This window comes from Protopterus annectens, chromosome 8.part1, assembly GCF_019279795.1.
Source record: "Protopterus annectens isolate FY-2018-M chromosome 8.part1, PAN1.0, whole genome shotgun sequence".
NCBI classification, from domain to species: domain Eukaryota; kingdom Metazoa; phylum Chordata; order Ceratodontiformes; family Protopteridae; genus Protopterus; species Protopterus annectens.
The window spans coordinates 353,553,600-353,577,319 of record NC_056742.1 but is presented as its reverse complement, the minus strand read 5'-3'; the positions used below and the strand labels follow the sequence as shown (position 1 = coordinate 353,577,319).

Sequence of the window (23,720 nt, the reverse complement as noted above, 5' to 3'; positions counted from 1 at the left end):
TTTACTTTATCCTGATCAACTGGTTTGAAGGAAATGGCATTAGTTAATCTGTACCTGGGGTAATTTTGATTTGAGAGTGTGTTGCAAATGTAGCATGGTGGTCTACAACAGAACAGGAAGAGACAGAATGCAGTCAGTATTGGGCAAAGGTACCTCCTTTTATATTCCTTTATCAGTATGAGTGGGCAGGGTGATTAGTTATGTTTGATCATTCATATTCTAGTAAAAATCCCTTAAAGGAGGACCTCAGAGGTGTAATTTTCCACAATACAGGCAGTGATGTCTTTATCTAATGTACAATTTTTTTTAGTGAGCTGTATATAGCTACATGATTGAGACATTTGAGGTTACCAAGGGCAGATTAACAAGAGTGGCACATTTACCTTTATTTTTGGGATACTATGATTCAGTTAAGGAGAAATTCTTTGACTAGAATAGCCATACGTCCAGCAAGTTTGTGTGATACTTCCAGCAAGTTTGTGTGATACTTCCAGCATGTTTGTGTGATACTTCCAGCATGTTTGTGTAATGTGTTTTTCCCAAGAAATGTTGTAACAGGTATATTGATCTTAGTACTATGGATGTAGGACTTGAGCAATGCATTATGGCACATAAGATACATAGGTTGTAGAGAAAGGTGAATGCCATTAGCTGTTCTATTTTGCTGCACATGTCCTCTTTATTCTAAGGCTAACTTCTGAGTACTTTGTGATTCCCTATCAAAAGTTCAAGCCCCTCCCAAAGTCTGACAATACTGCTGGCTGTGTGGAACTGTTCACAGAAACCATATCTAAGCATATAAATAGCTGCATAGAGACAGCTGTGTCTATGGAAAATAACTATAGGACAAACTCAAAAAGCAATCCAAACTTGGTGGAATCCCAACATCAATAACAAAAAAAAAAAACAAAGATAGTCATGGCCAAAAATAGGATTGGCTATCTACAAACTTTCGGGATAGTCTGAGGGTGAACAGTTTAAGCAGTGGCTCAGACAGTGCATACTTCAGAATGCTGCCTGCACGTTATCTGGTTCCCATAGAAACATTATTTTTAACCTTTGACATGGATTCTAAGACTTGTTCCAATGTGATTTCAGGGGAAACTAAATCTTCTGGAATACTGTATGCAACAGTGTGGTTAGATAGGTAAAGTTAGCATTAAATTTGTCTACTGATATATTGGCTATATTCTTGGGATTAGAATGTGTGATACTGTTGTGGATGATCTCAGTGCATGTTTGAACATTATTTCTTATGATATAAATGAAGAATGATTTATAGTTTCCTTTGATATCTGTAAGACCTTAAGTTCACACTCTGCTTTGTAGTTTCTACTAGTGCTCTTAAGTTCCTTGCTGGCAGACTTCAGTATGATCCTGAGGTGGGGGAAAGAGGATTCATTCACCTTTTCATTATTTCTCCTTCTTTTATTCCACCAAAGAGGTTTACTCCTGAATTTATGATTATATTCAGGGCAGGTAAGTACATAATGGTTTATGCAGCTGTTCAGATGTGGCAACCCTCCCATTTGGGTCCATTTTGGGGGGATTGTTGGGAATCTTGCTTAGGTCTTTGACAAGTTTAATTATGTTTTCCCTGGAGAAGTTCCTAAAGATTACATCTTTTGGTGGTGGGGTGGAACCCTTAAGCCTCAAAAAGAAGGTTACTGACTGTGGTCAGATTTAACCAGTGATAATGAGATGTGTGGTGAGGTAAAAGTGGGGGCTAGGTTTGAAAGGACCAAATTAATTATGTTAGAACCCAGTTTTACAATTTGCCCCAGTGCATTCTATTAACAAAGTCTAGGAAATGTTGAGCATGTCCAGTTTTAGGGTTACAAGTGTGCCAGTCAAAGCGTATGCAATGGAAATCCCCTAGCACGAAGGTAGGTGATTTGATATTGTTCACTTCAGTAGTATTAAGGTAATTTACATGACCTTTGGGGATCTATAGCTAGAAATGAAGTTATACTTGGATTTTTAAGGGTCATTTGGATCTGCAGGAGTTCCAGTTTCAGGTTGTGGGTAATTTGATGTGAGGTGGTGGTGTTTTTAACAAATACAGGTCCTCACCATAGCTATCCAAGGGCCTGAAGGCATAATAAGTGCTAAATTCTGGCACAGAGGAGTGATGTCATTTCTCTTAAATCATGTCTCGGTAAATATACAGATATGAACGCATTTACATAACAGTAAGACCTCAGGTTCTGGCATTTTTCTGTTTAGACTCCTAGTATTGAGCAGTGCCACAGGATCATGTGTGACTCTGGATTTGAGTTTGATATGCAGGAATGTCCATTTGGAAGACTCTGTCTAACAGGCAACATGAGGGCAGCAAAGGCTTTAGCCAGTATTTGGAAGCCTTGGTTTGAAAGGTATAAGCCTTCCCTGGTGAAATAGGAGGTTCTCTACCTGTAATCTCATCCTAGGCTGACACATACTGGATCTCCTTAGAATGACTCCAGCTACTAAATTGGAGAGAAACTAGTACTGAAGACCTTGAAGATTTATTGATTGAACTATTTAGGGTAACACTCTAAAGTTAGGTTAGATAATAGCTATTCTTGCAGCATTTATTGAAAAGGTAGAAGAAGGGTTATTAAGAATCATAAGGCAAATAGTAGCTCACAAATTACTTTTGAACCAACATAATAAAAATATTAACAATCCAAAAATATGGGAACAAGTATTTAATATTGTATTAGCGTAGCATCCCATATTTGAATTTAGCAAGAATTTCTACACTTTTAAGAGACTCTGTAACAGCAACTGTCCATTACTCGAATTGATCTTAACCACTTTTATACTCCTTGTGTATAATTCAATGTGTTACTTGGAAGCATTTACGTAAATATTGTATATATGTTATGGAGTTAGTGTTAGTTGCATTAGTTGGTAGTTTTTTCTTAATTTTCTGTATTGTTTTAATTTTGCATGGAATATAAGAAAACAATACAAATTATTATTGAAAAAAAAAAAAGAATCATAAATAGTGGAGATCTGCATATTGGCTACTAGTAGTTCTGGTCTCACCACAGATATGCTAAGTTAGCAATCAATGTCCCTTTGCTCCTTATCTCACCAGAAGCAAAACTACAGGACTAATCTCAAGCTGGTTCCTGAGATGCAGGCAAAAGGCTCTTTTGTGATCAGCTGTCTCATCTCAAATGTTCTTTGGGCCTGTAAGCTTACTGTAGCCTTCATCTGGTTAATCTCCTGAAGAGCACACCCAGCGTCTCAGTACAAGACAGTTAAGTTGCACAACAGTCCAAATCCATACCAGTCAGGGAAATTCAATATGGACTGCCCAGTCAGAATTGTGATGAACAAATGATGTTCATCGTGCATACAGCTGCAGTCATTACAGATGGGTTATCCTGCGGTCAGGCGGGTGCTCGGTCGGCCGAATTCCAAAGTCTAGGTCCGGCGTCGGTTGTCGTCACTTCTTCCCTGACGTCAGTGCGGCAGGGGTATAAAAGAGGCAGCCGACTCCATTTTCTTCAGTCTTTCTTGCCGCGCGGTGCCCGAAGCAGAAGCAGTTCGCAAGTGCCAGTTAGCCAGCTCCTGAGATTTACAAAAGTATTTCAGGTGAAGTCTTCTTTAAAGCTAAGTACCTCGTTGGGGAAACTTTTCTTGCCTCAGACCGATGTCAGACAAAGTTAATAATTGCATTTCTTGTGGGAAGCAAATACCGCATAAGGATTTCCACTCTTTCTGTATACCTTGCTTAGGCCCAGACCACAACGTCTCGGCCTGCCGTTTTTGTGCTAGGTTCAACAAGCGCACTATTAAGCACCGGGCGGAGTTCGCCCTTCATTATTTTGGCAAAAAATTTAATTATATCATGTCGTCGAATACACCGACACCAGTTTTAAGCAAAAGACGTAAAGATAAGGACCGACATCCGAGGTCCGCACCGAGTACTGAGACCACGCTTAGGCCGACTACCGGTTCTCCGGTTCTCAGCGAGGCGCCTACGCAGCCCCTGAATACCGATGAAACTATTTTACTGGTGACTTCAGTACCCGAGGTCGCAGGCTCCTCGGTCTCCATTCCTACTGCAGATACAGACGCCACTCTTGGCGGGGAAACTCAAAATTTAGTCAGGCCTGCCATTTCTGAAGGCGTCGTCAGGCCTTCCACTTTCTCTATTAAATCCTTCACTAAATCTAAAGCAGCCATGAAAACTAAAAACAGGGTCCTCAGACCTCCTCTCAAGGCCCCATGCCTAAAAAGCAGATGCTTAAAATGGCTGAGGATTTGATAACTCTCATCAGGGGTTCTCAACCCCCCTCTGACAAAAGACCCAGATTGGAGGAAGACTACCCTTCCTCAGACCAGGCTTCTATTACCTCAGAACATTCTGAGGACCAGGATTATGCCTATTCCCCTTTCAAAGACTCTGATGCTGAGGAGTCTATTCCCTCAGTCTCCCCCCTGAGGACCACTCTTTTGGGGAAACCCTGCATACATTGAGGGAACACTTTCACTGGGAAGGCCAAGATTACTCAGATTCCAAGAAAAGGCTCAGGGAATTTCTACTGCTCCCCCAGCATAGGCCCCTGGCTATCCCTCCTGTTTTAGATATTTTGGATGATGTGTACGCAGAAGCCAGCCTTAATCCAGATTCTTTACCTCCAGCGCCCCTGTTAAACCAGACAGGTATTACCGGGTTCCTGATTCTCACCAGTTCCTTTATAAAAGCCATACTGCTGACCCAGAAACTATTTCACAGGGTCCCAAGGGAATAAAGGCCTCTACTGCTAAAAACCCTTTACCTTCAGAGAGAGAGATTCCAGAGCATTAGAAAGGTGGGGGAAAAAGGTGTATACATCTGCCACTTTAACCATGAGGGCATTAAACTGTCAGTTCCATATGTTAAAGTACCAACAGTTTTTGTTATCTCAGTTGAAAAGCAAAATGACACAAACAGAACAACCAGATTTGAAAGAGTTGCAGGATTTGTTGCATGGTGCAGAGCAAGTGGGTAAACATACCTTGCAGTGTGGTTTTGATGCTTTAGAGGCCTCATGTAGAGCTGCTGTCATGGGGTCTGTTATACGTAGACATGCTTGGCTCAAAGAGCAAACTTTACTAGATCATGTCAAAGCAAAGTTATTAGATGCACCACTTCAAAAAGATGTATTGTTTGGTGTTAAAGCTGAGGAGATACTAAAGAAAATGGAGGAAAAAGCGAAATCTATGCAAACAGTGAAAGATTTCCTACAGGTACAACCTCCACGCTTCAGCAGAAACTGCCCTTCAAAAAATTGGTCCTTTCCAGCCACGGACAGACCTCAATGCGGCAGATACAGACGCCCAAGGGGTAGAGGACAACCTCAAGGATCTTACAGAGCAAGACAGTGGCAAGCACCGATCCCAAGAGGTGGAGAAGATAGATCACAGTCATTTAGAAAACAGACACAATGACTTCCCCCTATGCCTGCCAAGCAAAGCTTTAATGGCAGCACCTTTGGACGGAAAACTGGCATTATTTTCAAAAAATTGGCATATTGTTTCAAAAGACAAATGGATTCTGGACATTATAGACAGAGGCTACAGGTTCCACTTTCACACCCTTCCAAAAATGAGAGGCATTTCAAACCTGCCACAAAATCAAAGGGCAGAGGCACAAAGACAAATTTCCGCTCTCATGGATATGAAAGCGATTCAAGAGGTACCTACAAAAGAACAAGGTCAAGGTTTTTATTCCAGACTATTCCTGGTACCAAGGAAAGACAAAGATTGGAGACCTATTTTAGACCTATCCATCCTAAACACATATCTACAGGTGCCAAAATTCAAGATGCTCACATTACAGCAGCTTCTTCCCATGCTGGGCAAGGAGTCTTGGCTGGTAACATTGGACCTCAAGGAGGCATACCTGCATGTCCCTATCAGACAAGATTGCAGAAGATAATTTCTTGCAGGTTCAACCCATTACCAATTCTCTGCATTGCCCTTTGGTTTATCTGCTGCGCCCAGAGTGTTTACGAAATGCCTGGCATCAGTAATTGACTTCTGCAGACTACAAGGAATACAAATCTACCCATATCTGGATGACTGCCTGATCCAAGCGGACAGCAAGGGCATTCTATTGCAGCATCTGGCGTTTGTAATAAAACTGTTAAACTTCCTGGGATACACAGTGAACAAAAAGAAATCAAAACTAATACCTTCTCAACAGATAATTTTCCTGGGTGCCAGCTTAAGTACAACCACCCAGATGGCCTACCTCACGCCAGACAAACAAGGGCAACTGTCTCAATACTTCAGCAAAATGGCAACTTTTACTAGAATAACTGCAAGGAAAGTCCTGCAGGCTCTGGGATTCATGGCATCTTGCATCCTACTAATCCCATGTGCAAAGCTGCATATGAGGAAACTACAATGGTACCTAAAAAACTTATGGTCTCAACACAGCCACAGCTTGGAAACAATTATACCACTCATTCCATGCCTTCAAAAGGAATTTTTGTGGTGGGCTCAAGCATGCCAAAGAAACACAGGTCTCCCTTTCTGTGTACCTCAAGCAACTCAAATCATCACAACGGAAGCCTCAGACTACACCTGGGGGGCACACATGACAGATCAGTGCATTCAGGGAAAATGGTCCCAAAAAGAGAAGCACCTACACGTCAAGCAAAAGGAGATGCTAGCCGTGCAAAATGCTCTTATGACCTTCAAAGACCTACTGCATCCAGGCCAGCTACTAATAAGTCATGTGGTACATAAACAAACAGGGGGGAACTCATTCATACCCCCTGTGCAGGCAAGCCATGACTCTATGGAACACAGCACTGGAATTGCAAATTCAACTACAGACAAAATTTCTGCCAGGGAAGGAAAACACACTGGCAGACAACCTAAGCAGAAATATGACAGATCCACACGAATGGAAGTTGCATCCTCAAATTTTCTCAAAGATAACTCAGGCATGGGGACAGCCAGACATAGATCTATTTGCTACCCACAGAAATTACCAGCTGAAAAAATTTTGTTCAAGGACCTATCATCCACAGGCCTGGAAAGTGGACGCACTCTCTTTCAATTGGACAACATTGACAGTCTATGCCTTCCCGCCTCTTCCTCTACTGACCAAAGTTCTATTAAAAGCCAGAGCAGAGAGGCCACAAATGATTCTCATTGCTCCAGACTGGCCACGACAACACTGGTATCCACTCCTGAAGAGCCTGCCACATTCCCCACCATGGATCCTACCTCTAGTCCCTCTTCTGTTGTCCCAGCACAATTACAAAACCCTTCACAGCCAGCTTAAAACCCTAAATCTAGCTGCATGGAGAATACCTTAATTTCCCAACAGACTCTCCTCTCCAAGGAGGTGCAGGATGTCATCTTGGAGGCCAGAAGACCTTCTACTAGAAAAGCCTACTCCGCCAAATGGAAACGATTTTGTTCCTGGAATCGAGCAAAGGGCCAGAATCCTTGGGTAATAAATATACCTCACATTTTACAGTACCTAGCTGAGATGTTAAACAGTGGCCTTTCCTTCTCCTCCATCAAGATCCACGCTTCAGCCATTTCTGCACAATACAACACAGACCCTCCTTTATTCTCGAATCCCCTATTAAGGCAGTTCCTCAGAGGGGCAAAAAATATAAAACCCCCAAGGAAACCACCAGTTCCAGCTTGGGACCTCAACTTCGTATTGGAAAAGCTGACCCTGCCTCCCTTTGAGCCAGCTTCTTCAACAATGCTACAATACTTGTCATGGAAAACAGCCTTCCTTCTGGCTATCACCTCAGCATGCAGGGTTTTTGAACTGCAGGCCCTCATGGCTGTGCAACCATTCATCATTTTCCATCAGGACAGAGTTTCCTTACGAACCAACCCTACCTTCATGCCAAAGGTAGTATCCAGTGTAGCTTTGAATCAGACTATCCACTTACCTACCTTTTATGCAAATCCACAGAACAAAGGGGAGAGACTACTACATTCCTTGGACATTCACAGACAACTTTGTTATTACTTGGATAGAACAAAGCTATTCAGGAAATCTGAGCAACTCTTTGTGTCCTATGCTACAGGTGCTCAAGGAAAGGCTATTTCCAAACAGACAATTTCAAAATGGATAGCCCACTGCATTCACTTTTGTTATTCATTTCATGGAAAATCTGTGCCTGCATACATCAGATCCCACTCCACCAGGGCCACAGCTACCTCTGCAGCTTTCCTCAGGGGGGTCCCTACCAAGGACATTTTGGAAGCAGCTACTTGGAGTTCAGTGCACACTTTTTCCAAGCACTACCACCTTCCACTATACTCAAAATCTAGAGTGGGCTTTGCCACAGCAGTCCTGCAGGGCATCCTCACTCCTCCTAGTTCCACTTAGTGCCTACCACCCTTACTTAGCTTTGGGATTCTTCCCATCTGTAATGACTGCAGCTGTATGCACGATGAACATAGTACAGTTTTGTACCTACCATAAATGTAGATGTTCGAGTGCTCATACAGCTGCAGTCCAGGTTACCCCCCCTCCGTCCCCTCTTAGGACAAGCCTTATGACAAACACCTTTATCATACAACCTATTTGGGGTATTCTTTTATGGTGCATTTGCTTGCAACAACTGTTTTTTGGATTTTTCTCTATTGCATGTTTGCATAACATTATGTTTTGCCTTCCTTCTGGGGGCACCTGACATCTGGGGCAAGAAAAACTGAAGAAAATGGCATCGGCTGCCTCTTTTATACCCCTGCCACACTGACGTCAGGGAAGAAGCGACGACAACCGACACTGGACCTAGACTTTGGAATTTGGCCGACCGAGGACCCGCCTGATGGCAGGATAACCCATCTGTAATGACTGCAGCTGTATGAGCACTCGAACATCTACATTTATGGTAGGTACAAAACTGTACTTTTCTTCTCTTACCAGGAACAAAGCAAAAGAGCAAATCTCAAGCTGAATCCTAAGAAGCAGCTTTCTAGGCTATCCAGTGATCAGTTGTCTCAAGGAATGCTAGAAAATAATGTCCCCATGCTCCTTCTCTCACTAGGAGCAAAAGAAAATCACTAATCACAAGCTGATTCCATAGAAGTGGTCTGTAGGCTACTATTGATTGGTTGTCTTACCCAGACGTTTGTGATTTTAAAAATAGGATGAAGAAAATATTTTAATACTCTAGGCATTACAGTCCGCACTAAGTGGTGGGAAGATGTGAAATAAAGGCTAAATGAGGTGTGAATAACCTGAGATGCACCTCCCTGGACTACATGAAAAGAGACATGGTGGAGCTCTCAGATTATATGGCCCAGGCAGGTATAACACTAGCCCTGAGCAGTATCCTACTGTCACCCAGAATGATACTGCAGTACAAACAAAAAATGAGTGTCATTTTAAGGGGATCCAGTATCTGCCTGCTTGGGATGACATGAATGACAGATCTCGATGCTTTGTACGCATCTACCACCCCTGGGCTTACAGGTACTGGCTAAGGCTCTTCCCACCCCTATAGTGCCTTTTTAGGCAGAGTTGCAAAGACCATATTACCACTGTAACAGCTATAAATAAATGCAATCTGAGGGTCGTGCTGCTCAACACTAGAAGTCCAAATCTCAAGATGCACTCGCTTGAAGCACTTCTCAAATTGGAGAACATCAACATTTGTGCTGTAACAGAGACCTGGTTTAAAGAAAGCACCCTTGAGCTACCATGCTATAACTCATTCCACACCTTTCTGCCCTGAAACATGGACCAAAGCTCAAAAGGAGGTGGTGTCTCCATATTCATAAAGGATATGCACACCTCCAGACTAGTAGCCCAGCATAATGCATCTGAGATACTTCAGGTACTACTAACATTGGGTAAGACTGCGATCCAGGCCGTAGCCTGCTATAGGTCCCCAACCATGTCCCTAGACTCCCACTCCACATTCCTAAGCACTCTAGAATCTATCAAGGTCCAACCCAACACTCTCATACTAGGAGACTTCAACTACCCCTTCATCAACTGGGAAAACTATGTAAGCACCAATGCACAGGCCGAACGCTTCCTGGAATTCATCAATTCCAATGCCTTACATCCGCTCATTCTTACCCACACTAGAAGAAGCAACATCCTTGACCTGGTTATTACAAACATGGGCAACCATTGCTCTACACCACTAGTCAATTCCTCCCTGGTTAGATCCAAACACAAATTAATCACCATGGAAAGCCACATCTCACCCACACCCCTCGCAAAGGTATCCACCATGAAAAACTTCTCCAAAGCTGACTTTGGACTCCTAAAAACAGAGGCGGCTAACATCATGGCACCCATGCCAATGGAAAATAGATGCATGACTGCCAAATCGTACACCAATGCACTGTATGAACACGTACATAAATGCATGGAACTAGCCATACCCAACAGAACCAAGACATTCTCCTCCAAAAAAAGGAAGCCAGTCTGGTGGTCCCCTGCCATTAACAAACCTACAACAGAAGAAAGAAACTGTTGTAGAAAAAGGTGAAGTCCCAAGATTGGAAACATTCCCTGATTAGTCTCAACAAAAAGTTGATATCCCTCATCAAAACCTCTAAAGCCAGCTATGAAGGCAGAATTGCAGCAGACACTAAAAACAACCACAAAGCCTTCTTTAGTTATATCAAGAATCTCTATGGCAATACCCAGATTTGCTCTGAGTTACTGAACAATGATACCTCCTATACTGAGCCAACAGATATTGCCAACTTTACCCCTCTCTCCCCCAATAAATGACCAATCTCAATACCGGAAGAATGCCAGGCACCCTGCAATACTGCAGCACAGGTTAAAGTTGCATTGTCTAAGGCCAAGAATGCAGCTTCCATGGTGCCGACAACATCTGTGGCTGTGTTCTACATGAATTAGGAAGTGAACTGGCACCACATCTGTGTGCTCTCTTCACTCACAGCCTCACTTCAGGCAATGGTGCACTGCTATAGTCATCCCTCTCCATAAAGGAGGAGCAACTACAGACCCTGGAAATTATCACCCCATTACCCTGATGAGTCTGATATGTAAGGCTATGGAGCACATCATCATGGACCTAATTAACAAGGTTATAGGTAATCTCCAGACTCTGGATCCCACGCAATTTGGTTTTGTGAAAGGTAGATCATGCCTACTCAACCTGGTTGACTTCTTTGAGACAGTCACCAGAGTGGTGGATGAAGGTAAAGCAGTTCATACAACCTACCTTGATCTGACCAAGGCCTTTGATACCACTCCTCACTCAGGAATTATTGATAAACTCACCAAACTAGGCCTCAACCCCTATATCGTTACATGGGTTGCAAATTGGCTCACAGATAGAACACACAATGTGAAAGTAGTGGACTCAAAGTAAGGCTGCCGACCAGTCATGAATGGAGTCCCACAGGGATCGGTCCTGGGTCCTCTCCTGTTTGGCATCTACTTCTCAAAAGTCTAGGCTAATACGAGGGACTCTGGTTGACCACATTTGCAGACAACTGCAAGCCAGGAGCCATTATTAACTCCCCAAGTGATGCAGACATCCTACAGAAAGACCTCACTGAGACCAATGACTGGTGTCAAAACCATGGCCTTAAGCTTACTGCCAAAAAATGTGTCGTCATCCCCTTTGGAAAAAAACTCAGTTCCCACTAATTACCTCATCAATGGGAGCCCACTGAACACTGAAGACATTATAGGGTCTGGGGACAAAGGTTGACAGCAACCTCTCCTTCGACCACCACATTGCCACTGTGATCAGAAAGTCCTTCTATGTGGCACATCTCATTCCCAAGGATTTTGCATCCAGGAAGAAAGAGGTCATCATTTCTCTCTACTCTTCCCCCATTAGGAAAATCATAGAGTATAATTTGGCATGTACCTCACTAGAAACCTGCTAGAGCTGAAGAGGCCACAAAAATACCTTACAAAGAGGATCCTAGGCCTTAGACACATGTCCTACATAGACAGACTCAAAAAACTCCAACTATTCTCTGTCTCATATCATCTACTATGAAGTGATCTCTGATTGACTTACAAAGCCATGTCTGACCCAGCTCTGTTAGAAATGCTACATATAAAGAAATTCCAATCCTTCTGCACCACATGCTCCAGAGACCTAAACCTCATTATCACAATCAACAGAACATACTGGAGGGACAGGTTCATAACCCAGAGACTGATGATACTCTGGAATAGACTTCCCATACATGTCAAGCAGAGCACCTCACTAACCCTCTTCAAGAGAAATCTTGATGAGTGGATGGGAAATAGAATATTCACCCACGGGATCACTCCAGTGGCTCTACTTGATAGAATCGCTGGAAACTAATGACGGGTGGCACAATGCCAGGGTACTTCCATGGGCTAGGCTTGTAAAGGCCCCAAGGCCATTATCCTAGTACACACCTATGAACCTTTGAACCTACGTGTTAAAAGTCTAAGGACTGGTCCTTCTCAGTTTGAACTTATTGGGTTCACTAATATGAGCAGACAAAATGAAACTGTGAGGAGCTAAATAAGTCAAGTGTACAGAAAGGGTGAAACACTCAAAAGCCACTGACTTATTCTACTTTTCGTAATAGCAGAGAACAAAAAAATAAATATTTGATAACTTGCCTTAAACAATTACATGTAAAATTCCAAGAAAAAACAAATTTATAATAAAACAAATGTCAAGCAAAACAAATTTTAAGCTAGAACAAACTGCAACAAACAACAAAATAATAGAAACAGTACAACTTTGCAAACAAACTGCACTAAATAATAGCAAAAGAATACAACAATGCAAAATTCCAAACCCTAAGTGAAGAAATCCAAAATAGTCTCATAACAGCAGCAGTCACATATCAGATGCAACTCAAAATGATAAAAAACCTTTTCATGATCTGCTTATTTTCAATAACAAATGCTACTTATCAGCTCCTCCCACATATCAGGCAGATGTAATATCTTTGCAGAAAGAGCAGATAACAGATGATAAAAAAATTTTAAACTGCCCTAACAAATTACTTTTAAAACTAAATCAGGTTACTCCCCAAAGTACTAATGGAGTAATCTCTACAGAGCTTGTGCTTGGAAGACAAATACAAACATTCCAATGTTAAAGTAAAACACTGAAGTAATTCCTTATAAATCTGATATGCAGAATGACCAAAACCAAAGGATTCATATACAAAGTTTTACAGTTGGTATCGTTCTGCAAATCTATTATCAATCATCCAACCAGGACATGACAGAGTGGGAGAAAAATGGGACACATCAGGTACTGCAGTGTAGAAAACTAGTGAACTGTCACCTTGATCACACATGGTACAAAAAGAGAAAAGGACATTTTTATATGAAATAAAAGACATATCAATTTGGTTCCTGATGAGTAGTAATCTGAATGCAGCATTCCAGAGAGCCAATAAAACCAGTCTCTGCTGAGAATAACCAGATCTATGTCAAATAAAGCTACAGTAGTAACAGATGTGCTACTGAACATTTGAGATTGGGCTGGAAATTTAAGTTTGAAAATTCTCAACGATAGACTGTGTCGAACCCCTCAACCTCTTAGAGCAAGAAATATGGACAAATCTATCATTAATTGGGGGACAAAGATCCAAAACTAGGTACACTTTTTAAACATTGCTCTTACAAACTTAGAAAATTGATAGAATAACAGTTTTTGCATTAGCATGGATTTTCAGAAGGCTATGAAGTCTGAAACTCAATCCAGCCACTGGGGATGCACAAGCCAGTGCTTTTCTTTGTGCCGGTCCCAAGCCTGAATAAATGGGGAGGGTTGCGTCAGGAAGGGCATCCGGCGTAAAACCTCTGCCAAATGACTTATGTGGAGAACATTTCATATTTCCATACCAGATCGGTCGAGGTCCGGGTTAACAACGACCGTCACCAGTACTGTTAGCCAACAGGGTGCTGGTGGAAATTGGGCTACTGTTGGACAAAGGAGAAGAGGAGGGGGAAGGCATGCCCAAAGGCAGGAAGAGAGGAGGAAGGTTAGGAGTGTAGTAGTGAGGGTAGGAACTTTGAATGTTGGCAGTATGACTGGTATAGGGAGAGAGCTAGCTGATATGATGGAGAGAAGGAAGGTTGATATATTGTGCGTGCAAGAGACCAGATAGAAGGGAAGTAAGGCCAGGTGTTTAGGAAACGGGTTCAAATTGTTCTATCATAGTGTGCATGGCAGGAGAAATGGGGTAGGGTTTATCCTAAAGGAACAGTATGCCAAGAGTGTTTTGGAGGTGAAGAGAGTGTCTGATAGAGTGATGTTTATGAAGCTTGAAATTGATGTTGTAATGATGAATGTTGTTAGTGCATATGCTCCACAAGTTGGGTGTGTGATGGATGGGAAAGAAAAATTTTGGAGTGAGTTGGATGAAGTGGTGGTGAGTGTACCCAATGGTGAGAGACTAGTGATTGGAGCGGACGTCAGTGAGCATGTTGGTGAAGTGAACAGAGGGAATGAGGAAGTGATGGGTAGGTATGGTGTTAAGGAGAGGAATGCAGAAGGTCAGATGATTGTGGATTTTGTGAAAAGGATGGACGTGGCTGTGGTGAATACATATTTTAAGAAGAGGGAGGAGCATAGGGTGATGTACAAGAGTGGAGGAAGATGCACACAGGTGAATTATATCCTATGTAGGAGGGCCAGTCTGAAGGAGATTGGAGACTGTAAAGTGGTGGCAGGGGAAAGTGTAGTTAAGCAGCATAGAATGGTGCTCTGTAGGATGACATTGGTGATCAAGAGGAGGAGGAGGGAGAGTGTGGAAGCAGTGCCAAGGATTAAATGGTGGAAGTTAAAAAAGGGTGATTGTGAGGTGGAGTTCAGGGAAGAGTTAAGACGGGCACTGGGAGGCAGTGAAGAGTTACCGAATAGCTGGGTAACTACAGCAGAGCTAGTAAGAGAGATGGCTAGAAAGGTGCTTGGTGTGACATCTGGACAGAGGAAGGAGGAAAAGGAGACATGGTAGTGGAATGAGGAAGTACAGGAGAGTATACAGAGGAAGAGGCTGGCGAAGAAGAAGTGGGATTGTCAAAGAGATGAAGAAAGTAGACAGTGAGTATAAGGAGATGAGGTGCATGGCAAAGAGAGAGGTGGCGAAAGCTAAAGATAAGGCATATGGAGAGTTGTATGAGAGATTGGACACTAAAGAGGGAGAAAAGGACCTGTACCGATTGGCGAGACAGAGGGACAGAGCTGGGAAAGATGTGTAGCAGGTAAGGGTGATAAAGGATAGTAAGGAAAACTTACTCATAAGCAAGGAGAGTGTGTTGAGTAGATGGAAAGAGTACTTTGAAGGGCTGATGAATGAAGAGAATGAGAGAGAGAGAAGGTTGGATTATGTGGGGATAGTGGATCAGGAAGTGAAACAGATTAGCAAGGAGGAAGTAAGGGCAGCTATGAAGAGGATGAAGAATGGAAAGGCTGTTGGCCCAGATGACATACCAGTGAAAGCATGGAGGTGCTTAGGAGAAATGGTAGTGGAATTTTTAACCAGATTGTTTAATGAAATTTTGGAAAGTCAGTGGATGCCTGAGGAGTGGATAAAAAGGGTTTTAGTACCTATCTTTAAGAATAAGGGTGATGTGCAGAGCTGCAGTAACTACAGAGGGATAAAATTGATCAGTCACAACTTGAAGTTATGGGAAAGAGTAGTGGAAGCTAGGTTAAGAAGGGAGGTGATGATTAGTGATCAGCAGTATGGTTTCATGCCAGGAAAGAGCACTACAGATGCGATGTTTGCTCTGAGAGTGTTGTTGGAGAAATACAGAGAAGGTCAGAAGGAGTTGCATTGTGTCTTTGTGGACTTAGAGAAAGCATATGACAGGGTGCCTAGAGAGGAGTTGTGGTATTGTATGAGGAAGTCTGGAGTGGCAGAGAAGTATGTAAGAGTGGTACAGGATATGTACGAGGGTAGTGTGACATTGGTGAGGACTGTGGTGGGAGTGACAGGTATGTTTAAGGTGGAGGTGGGATTACATCAAGGATCAGCTCTGAGCCCTTTCTTATTTGCAGTGGTGATGGCAGGTTGACAGATGAGATATGGCAGGAGGCCCCATGGACTATGACGTTTGCAGTTGACATTGTGATATGTAGTGAGAGTAGGGACCAGATTGAGGAGACCCTGGAGAGGTGAAGATATGCTTTAGAGAGGAGAGGAATGAAGGTCAGCAGGGCTAAAACAGAATACATGTGTGTGAATGAGAGGGAGGATAGAGGAATGGTGAGGATGCAAGGAGTAGAGTTGGTAAAGGTGGATGAGTTTAAGTACTTGGGATCAACAGTTCAGAGTAATGGTGAGTGTGGAAGAGAGGTGAAGAAGAGAGTACAGGCAGGGTGGAATGGGTGGAGAAGAGTGTCAGGAGTGATTTGTGACAGACGGGTACCAGTAAGAGTGAAAGGGAAGGTCTACAAGAGGGTAGTGAGACCAGCTATGTTATATGGGTTGGAGACCGTGGCATTGACAAAAAGGCAGTAGTCAGAGCTGGATGTGGCAGAGTTAAAGATGTTCAGATTTGCACTGGGTGTGACTAGGATGGACAGGATGAGAAATCAGTATATTAGAGGGTCAGCTCAGGTTGGACCATTTGGAGACAAAGCAAGAGAGGCAAGATTGCGTTGGTTTGGACATGTGCTGAGGAGGGATGCTGGGTATATTGGGAAAAGGATACTAAGGATGGAGCTGCCAGGTAAGAGGAAAAGAGGAAGGCCTAAGATAAGGTTTATGGATGTGGTGAGAGAGAACATGCAGGTGGTTGGAGTGACAGAGCAAGATGCAGAGGACAGGAAGAAATGGAAACAGATGATCTGCTGTGGCGACCCCTAACAGGAACAGCTGAAAGAAGATGATGATATGAAGTCTGAAACTCAAATGTCTGTCATTATTTTATGACTTCAACCCTCAATGATTTGCCAGTGATATTTCAGAAAACCACAATTTCATGAGACATGGACAAAAAATATGAGACAAAAATCTGAACATTCTGTGAAAATCTTTACAGTTGAGAGGTATGGACTGCATGCTGTCCAACCAATGCAAATGAGCGTGACTGTTTCTGACCGTGTTGATTCTGTTTTGTCTAGTTACTCTGAAAGATGTAATACATTTTACTAGCCTGTCTCAAAGTTTTCCTTCCGCATGAACTCATCCTTTTCCTGAGTTTACTTCATGCAGTATGCATATAACTAGGAGTGGGCATCAGGTTCTTATGACTGACCTCTACAGGAGTTGTTACAGAGTCATGGAGACAGCCAAATGACTTTCTAAATTCTTGTTAATAATGTATTTCCTAATCTTTTGTAAGCAACTGTATCATCATTAACCACATACCTTTACAGGATTATTCCAGAGCTGAATGTATGATGCACTGGTTATACACCATCTTAATATGCTACTTTAAAGAAAGAGATTTTTTTTCTAAAGGGGGCGTGTGATGATAAGTAAATGAATGAATGTTAGTATTTAATCATCATATATGTGAATAGCCATTGCCGTTTTAAGACTGATTTATGGTGTTGCCCTTTTAAGAATGTACAGGTACATGTACCATAATGCCTTACCAAGCTTTAATCAATTGGGTGTGATCCTGTTGAGCTGCCATGTCCTTTCAATTAAAAGTTATTTGTTAGCTCAGATGAATGAAACATTTTTAAGACTACAGATAAAATAAAAGTAATCGTGCACATTCAGATAGCTGAATACATTATACGGCAGAATGAATAAATGGGACAAATGGAGTTTTATGAAGCGGTGAAGTAGAACAGCAGTTTGCAGGATAATATTTTGATGATGAGAGGTGACAGGACTGATACCTATGCCTGTGCTGAGTACATTCTGGTCGCTATATTAGTCTACATCATTCCAGAAGCGGGGTTGCACCGGACAGTAATGCAGGCAGGTCAAGTATGGCAGTTATCATTAGAACCTGATAACAGTGAAAGGGTACTGCGTAGAAGGCAGGGTAATTATGAACTTGGGAAGACACGCTAGTGCAAGTGAAATGAAAAGCTAAGAGAAAGAAGTTGTTTTATTTATTCACAATGATGTTTTGCTCTCACTTTTAATTTGTCCAGCATTGTACTGGTTACTTTAGTCAGTGCTTGATTCATATACTTTCTATTAGCTAAAATTCCAGAAGAATAATATTGATTTTATGCTGGAATTCTGCATTCATGTAGCTTCACTAGTCCCCATTATTGTTCCATTTTTTGTCAAGGTGTACTGTTTTGTGCATTGTTTTATATCTGTAGATATATGGATATATAAAACACATATATACTCTTTTTCTACATTCTACATTAAATTTTGTATTTTGTGATATTAAACTAATAAAATTTAAATTTAAATGAAATATACCATAGAAGAGGACTTGGGATTCCAAAAGATTACTACATATACTGTGCAAAAAGGAAAAGTCAAGTGGGTAGGAAACAAAAAACAAGCACTATACAGAACTGATATTCAGTATCTTTGTATTTAGGTAGACAAAGCATGGAGAAAACAGTCTAACATTCTTCAACACTATTTCCCACTCAGGCATAATTGATAAACTCTTCCAGCTAGGCATCAACCCGTATGTTTCCAGATGGGTAGATAACTGGCTCACTGATAGAACCCACTCAAAATAGGGGAAGCAACCTCTAGTAGTAAACCTGCATTGAGCAGTGTACCCCAAGGATTTGTCTGGGGGCCTCTACTGTTTTGGATATACTTTTCTGAGGTGCAAGCCAAAACCAGTGGCCTTTGGCTGACCAGGTTTGCAGATGACTTAATGCTGGGCACTGTCTTTAATTCCCCTACTGATGCGGCTATCCTCCAAGAAGGCCTTACCCAAACTAATGACTGGTGCCAGAGGCATGGCCTCAAACTGAATGCAAAGAAATGCATCATTATCCCCTTTGGGGAAAATGATGTATCCACTAATTATCACCTAAATAACATGCTAAGCATGCAGTCAGCCATGAGGGACTTGAGCAACCTGGTTGACAGCAACCTGACTTTTGACCACCATGTTGCCTCTGTTGTATGGAAGGCTTTCTACATGGCTCACCTCATAAGTAAGGGTATTTCATCCAGGAACAAGGAGGTCATAACATCCCTGTAGTCCTCCCTTATCAGACCCATTACAGAGTACAATGCCCTCTTTGGCATGTACCTTCCAAACACATATAGCAGCTGGAGAGATCACAGAGGTTCCTGACCAGGAAAATCTGGGGTCTCAAACACCTATCCTGTACAGATAGGCTAAAAGCCCTGTTCCTCTACTCATTCTCGTACAGACTACTTAGATGTGACCTGTGTCTGGCATACAAGGCCGTCTCAGACCCAGCCTTGATGGAGTTGCTGCATATTCGTAAGTCAAGCTCCACTCACGCAACTGCACGCAAGACCTCAACCTGGTCTGTAACATTAATAGAACTTGTTGATAGGAGAGATTTGTGTCCCAAAGACTCCTCCATCTGTGGAACAGACTCCCTGTCCATGTCAAGCAGAGTACCGCACTAGCCCTCTTTAAGAGGATCCTGGACAACTGGGTGGGAAACAGAAAATACACCCCTGGGATTCCACCTATGTCCCTGCTGAACAGAGGAAACAGGTAATGACTCTGTGGGAACATGGGCAAAATGCTTGGCTAGGCTTATAAGGGCCTCCAGGCCAATACCCTAGTATCGTCCTATGATCCTATGAACATGAGTATGTTTTTTAAAGGAGGGATATGCTCTTTTTGCTATTTTGGGTTACTTGTATGAAAGAATTACAGAGTGAAAAAATGAATCGATATAGACAGAAGAAAACATTATTCCTTTGGGGTAACACGAGTGAGTTTGCTATAAACGTAGTGTGCAGTATTCATATAAGGTTCTCTTAAGGAATGTGTCATCTCAGAGAATCTATCTGCCTTACTGGAATTAGGCATTTCTGAAGACTGCCTGTGGAGATTCCTACAAGACTTTGCAAAAATGAGTAACAAAAATTTTCACTTCAAAATAATGGAATTAACTGTACTCAAATCAATAGAAAAAATATATTTATATGATCTTATTAAGAAAAAAGATTTTGCAATATGTAAAATATATCCACGCAGAATATTAGTTTGCTTATTATTGTTTTGCAGATCATTGCTAATGCTTCTGACTGTGACTCATCGGACTCTGCATCCATGGTTGAGTGTCTACGAAAGAAAAGTGGAGAAGAAATCATAAATGCTGCGGTTTTAGCGGTTTGTAAAAAAAATTTCCTTTACTTCTCTTAAGGAATGACCAGAGTTGTTTAATTCTTAGACACACTGCATAACTTTAAATGTTTCAGGCTTCATATCTTGCAAAGAAAACTGTAATTTGATTATTGACAATTTTTAAGATTTAATTTGATATACTAATTACACATAAAAATATTAAGAACTGGTGTAACTTCCATTGTGTAAAATGTGCTTTCCACAGATTTCACAAGTATTTGGAGAACCAGAGTTTATTTTTATGTAGAGAGTCAGTGGGAGTTTTGTCTTTATGTTGAGAGTCATTGGCATACCTCTCAACCTCTTAGAACAAGAAATCTGGATAAAGCCATATATAAAAGTGGGACAAAGGCCCAAAAATAGGGACAATTTTTAAATATTGCTCTTAAAACTTAGAAAGTTGATAGAATAACAGGTTTTGCATTAACATGAATTTTCTGAATTGTATGAAGTCTGAAATGCAAATGTCTGTCATTATTTTCTAATTTCAGCCTTTAATGATTTGCCACTAAGAAAACCACAATTTTATGCAAAGCAGAACAAAAATTCTTTTTCTTCTTTCGGCTTTTTCCCGGTTAGGGGTCGCCACAGCGGATCACCTTGTCCGCACATTGAATGGCAGTGGAGTTTTATGGTGTCGAGTTGCCAGCCCGGCGCCCAACCTTCCACAGAAGGCACACTCACACGCACACCTAGGGCCAATTTAGAGTGTCCAATGCACCTGCAGCATGTCTTTGGGATGTGGGAGGAAACCGGAGCACCCGGAGGAAACCCACGCGACCACAGGGAGGACATGCAGACTCCACACAGAAGGCACCCCAGCCGAGGATCGAACCGGAGAACCTCTTGCTGTGAGGCGCAAAGCAGAACAAAAATATGAGGCAAATATCTGGAAATTTAAAAATTGTCCCTAGTTTTAGGCCTTTGTGCCACATTTATATATGGCTTTGTCCAGATTTCTTGTTCTAAGAGATTGAGAGGCATGCTTCAGATACTGTGGTCAAAATACATTTACAAACACTTATGGTAGATAGACAGACAATCCATCCACTGGTGCAAATCCCGCAAATGTGGAACTTGTCAGCAAGGTACTAAAACAGGATGTGGTGGTCCTACTTCCTTCAGTGTTAGAGACACTACAACACAAAACAAAACCTTGTATATTCCAGGGATACAAACAGAACTATTCAGAAACATATACCCTCAGTAAAACCCCTAAAATGTAGTCCTACTGAAAATAGTGCCATGTACCAGAATCAGCCACCTCTGTGGCAATATGTATGATTTTTCAGTGCCTATTGTCTGTCTTTCAACATCTGAAACCTAAGAAATCAACATCATGAGTATCTCCTGTTGGCTGCTGTATGTGCACACACACACACACACACACACACACACACACACACACACACATATATATATATATATATATCGTGAGAGAGAGTGGAACTAGCTGAGTTCCTTTTTTAGTATGGAGAATGTGCAAGATTACTGATGCTAAGTGTTACAGTGCTTATTTAAAATTCAAGTTTGAAGATAATATTACATTTTAGTTTGATTACAGAAGAATTCTAACCCCCTCATACTGTATCCCCTACTGCAGTGCAGCAACTATTCTACAGTTAGGACTCCTTGGTTAACAGGGCTATAAATGAAAAAAGTATTTGGACAGATGAATACAGTAATTCGGTATCCGCATTAGAAAAAAGATATGGGGCAATATGTAGTACTCATAAATTACCTCGGAACTGTCACCATTCATGCCATTGGCTACACTGTGCTTCCTTTCCATGAACCTAGTGCAGATGAAGAACAGACATATGCTTTGCTGGTGTATTAACATTAACTTAATTTCTGATTGGTATTATTTTTAAATTCCAGAAGATGAACAGATAAAACTACTCTGTGGTAGAATGATGGTTTCCTTCATTATGCAGGCAGTATATCCATGTAATAGTTTTCTCACACGCTGTGACATGAAAAGTAATGGCTAGCACTGATGCTGTGCTCACAAGATGGAGGACACTCGAACACTGAACATACTCATTTACTGCATGAAAGGCCAAAAGTGGCTTATTGATAACTGTTTTTTCTCCAAAAGAAAACCATCTCTCTATTATCTCATGCAAGAAAGCTACAATAATTTAAAATAAGGATAAAGCAAAAACGGAGTAAACACCTTCTCATAGAACGGCAAATGCAATGTAAGGAAAAACAACGTAGAGAGGGTGAACAAGGCAGTACCATCCAAACACTCAAATAGTAGATGCAGGAAAATGTATATATCACAGTTCACTCCACCGATAAATCACTCTTCAAACGATGAAACAGTAATAGCAAAGGCAGCTTTATTGAGTAAGCGCTTTCACCTACACGGCTTCTTCAGACTCACAATCAATCATGTCAAAAGTACCATTATAAATATTCTGTTAATGGCGGGAAAAACTCAGTTCAACAATGACAATTAATTAAAAACAATTAAAAAATACGTCACTCATTTAAGACATATTGATGAAACATATAATACATAAAAATGCTTCCTGTATAACCATAAAAAATTATAAAAGAAGACATAAAAGGATACAAACTTAGTACTATAAAATGCATATCAAAATAAAATTAAAAAAGTTTCTAGATATAAGAGTGGGCTGGGTGCTGGTTAATGGGCCTTCAATCTTCTCATTTTGAGGAAGGGTCTGACAGAAATCTTGGCATTAAGACCTGGGTGAACATCAGATCTCAATTTCATGATCCACATGTTATCCCTACTTTCAGTATGTGTTCTGATGTCACCATCTCTGATATTGACATTAACATGTTCAACAATTCTAAAGGTGAATGTGTGATGGATACCGGATTCAGATGTATGTTTGGCCAGTGCATTGCTTGTGTGCCCCATCCTGATGCTATATAGATGCTCGCGTATACGATCTTTGAAGCATCTGTTGGTCTTCCCTATATAGAAGGACCCACATGAGGAGCAAGTGGCTAAATAAATGACATTACTGGTCAAACAGTTACCATTAACTCTAAAGAAATATTGATGTAAACTGGAGGGGTGAGTGAACAGAGTACTGGAATTAATGTGAGAACAAAAGTTGCAACTACCACAACTCCATGTGCCACTGTTTTGTATGCAATAACGTGGATTAATGGGGCCTTTGTCATATATTAGTCTTTTTAAATTCTTCTTATTCCTATACCTGAAACAAGGGACTTCACCCAACGTTTCTCTAATGTGGGAATCAACCATCAAGACATTCCAATGATTCCTCACTACTTCCTTAATGGCTCCAACATCATTAGTGAAAAATACAGAAAAAGCCCCTGTGCTAAGTGTAATATTGTCTGTTTTGGTATCTCTATGAATCTGATCTGATATATTCATCCTATCAGGGAAATATGGAGCTGCTGTGTTCAATCTCAAATCACTGAGGCCTTCAGTACCTTTGGAAATATCATTCAATCTGTACCCTCGCTGTAATAATCTCTGGTTTAAGTCACCCAGATCTTGTTCAAG

At 41.5% G+C, this 23,720-nt stretch overlaps 1 protein-coding gene across 1 annotated transcript in view; it reads left to right on the top strand.

Annotated features, from left to right (window-relative positions):
- The window catches only part of LOC122810354 (fatty acyl-CoA hydrolase precursor, medium chain-like), a 336,843-nt gene that overhangs the window by 203,909 nt on the left and 109,214 nt on the right, over window positions 1–23,720 (top strand). The window contains exon 7 of the mRNA XM_044081933.1: window positions 20,081–20,185. Within this exon, the coding sequence (XP_043937868.1) occupies window positions 20,081–20,185 (105 nt within the window). The remainder of the gene's footprint in view (window positions 1–20,080; window positions 20,186–23,720) is intronic.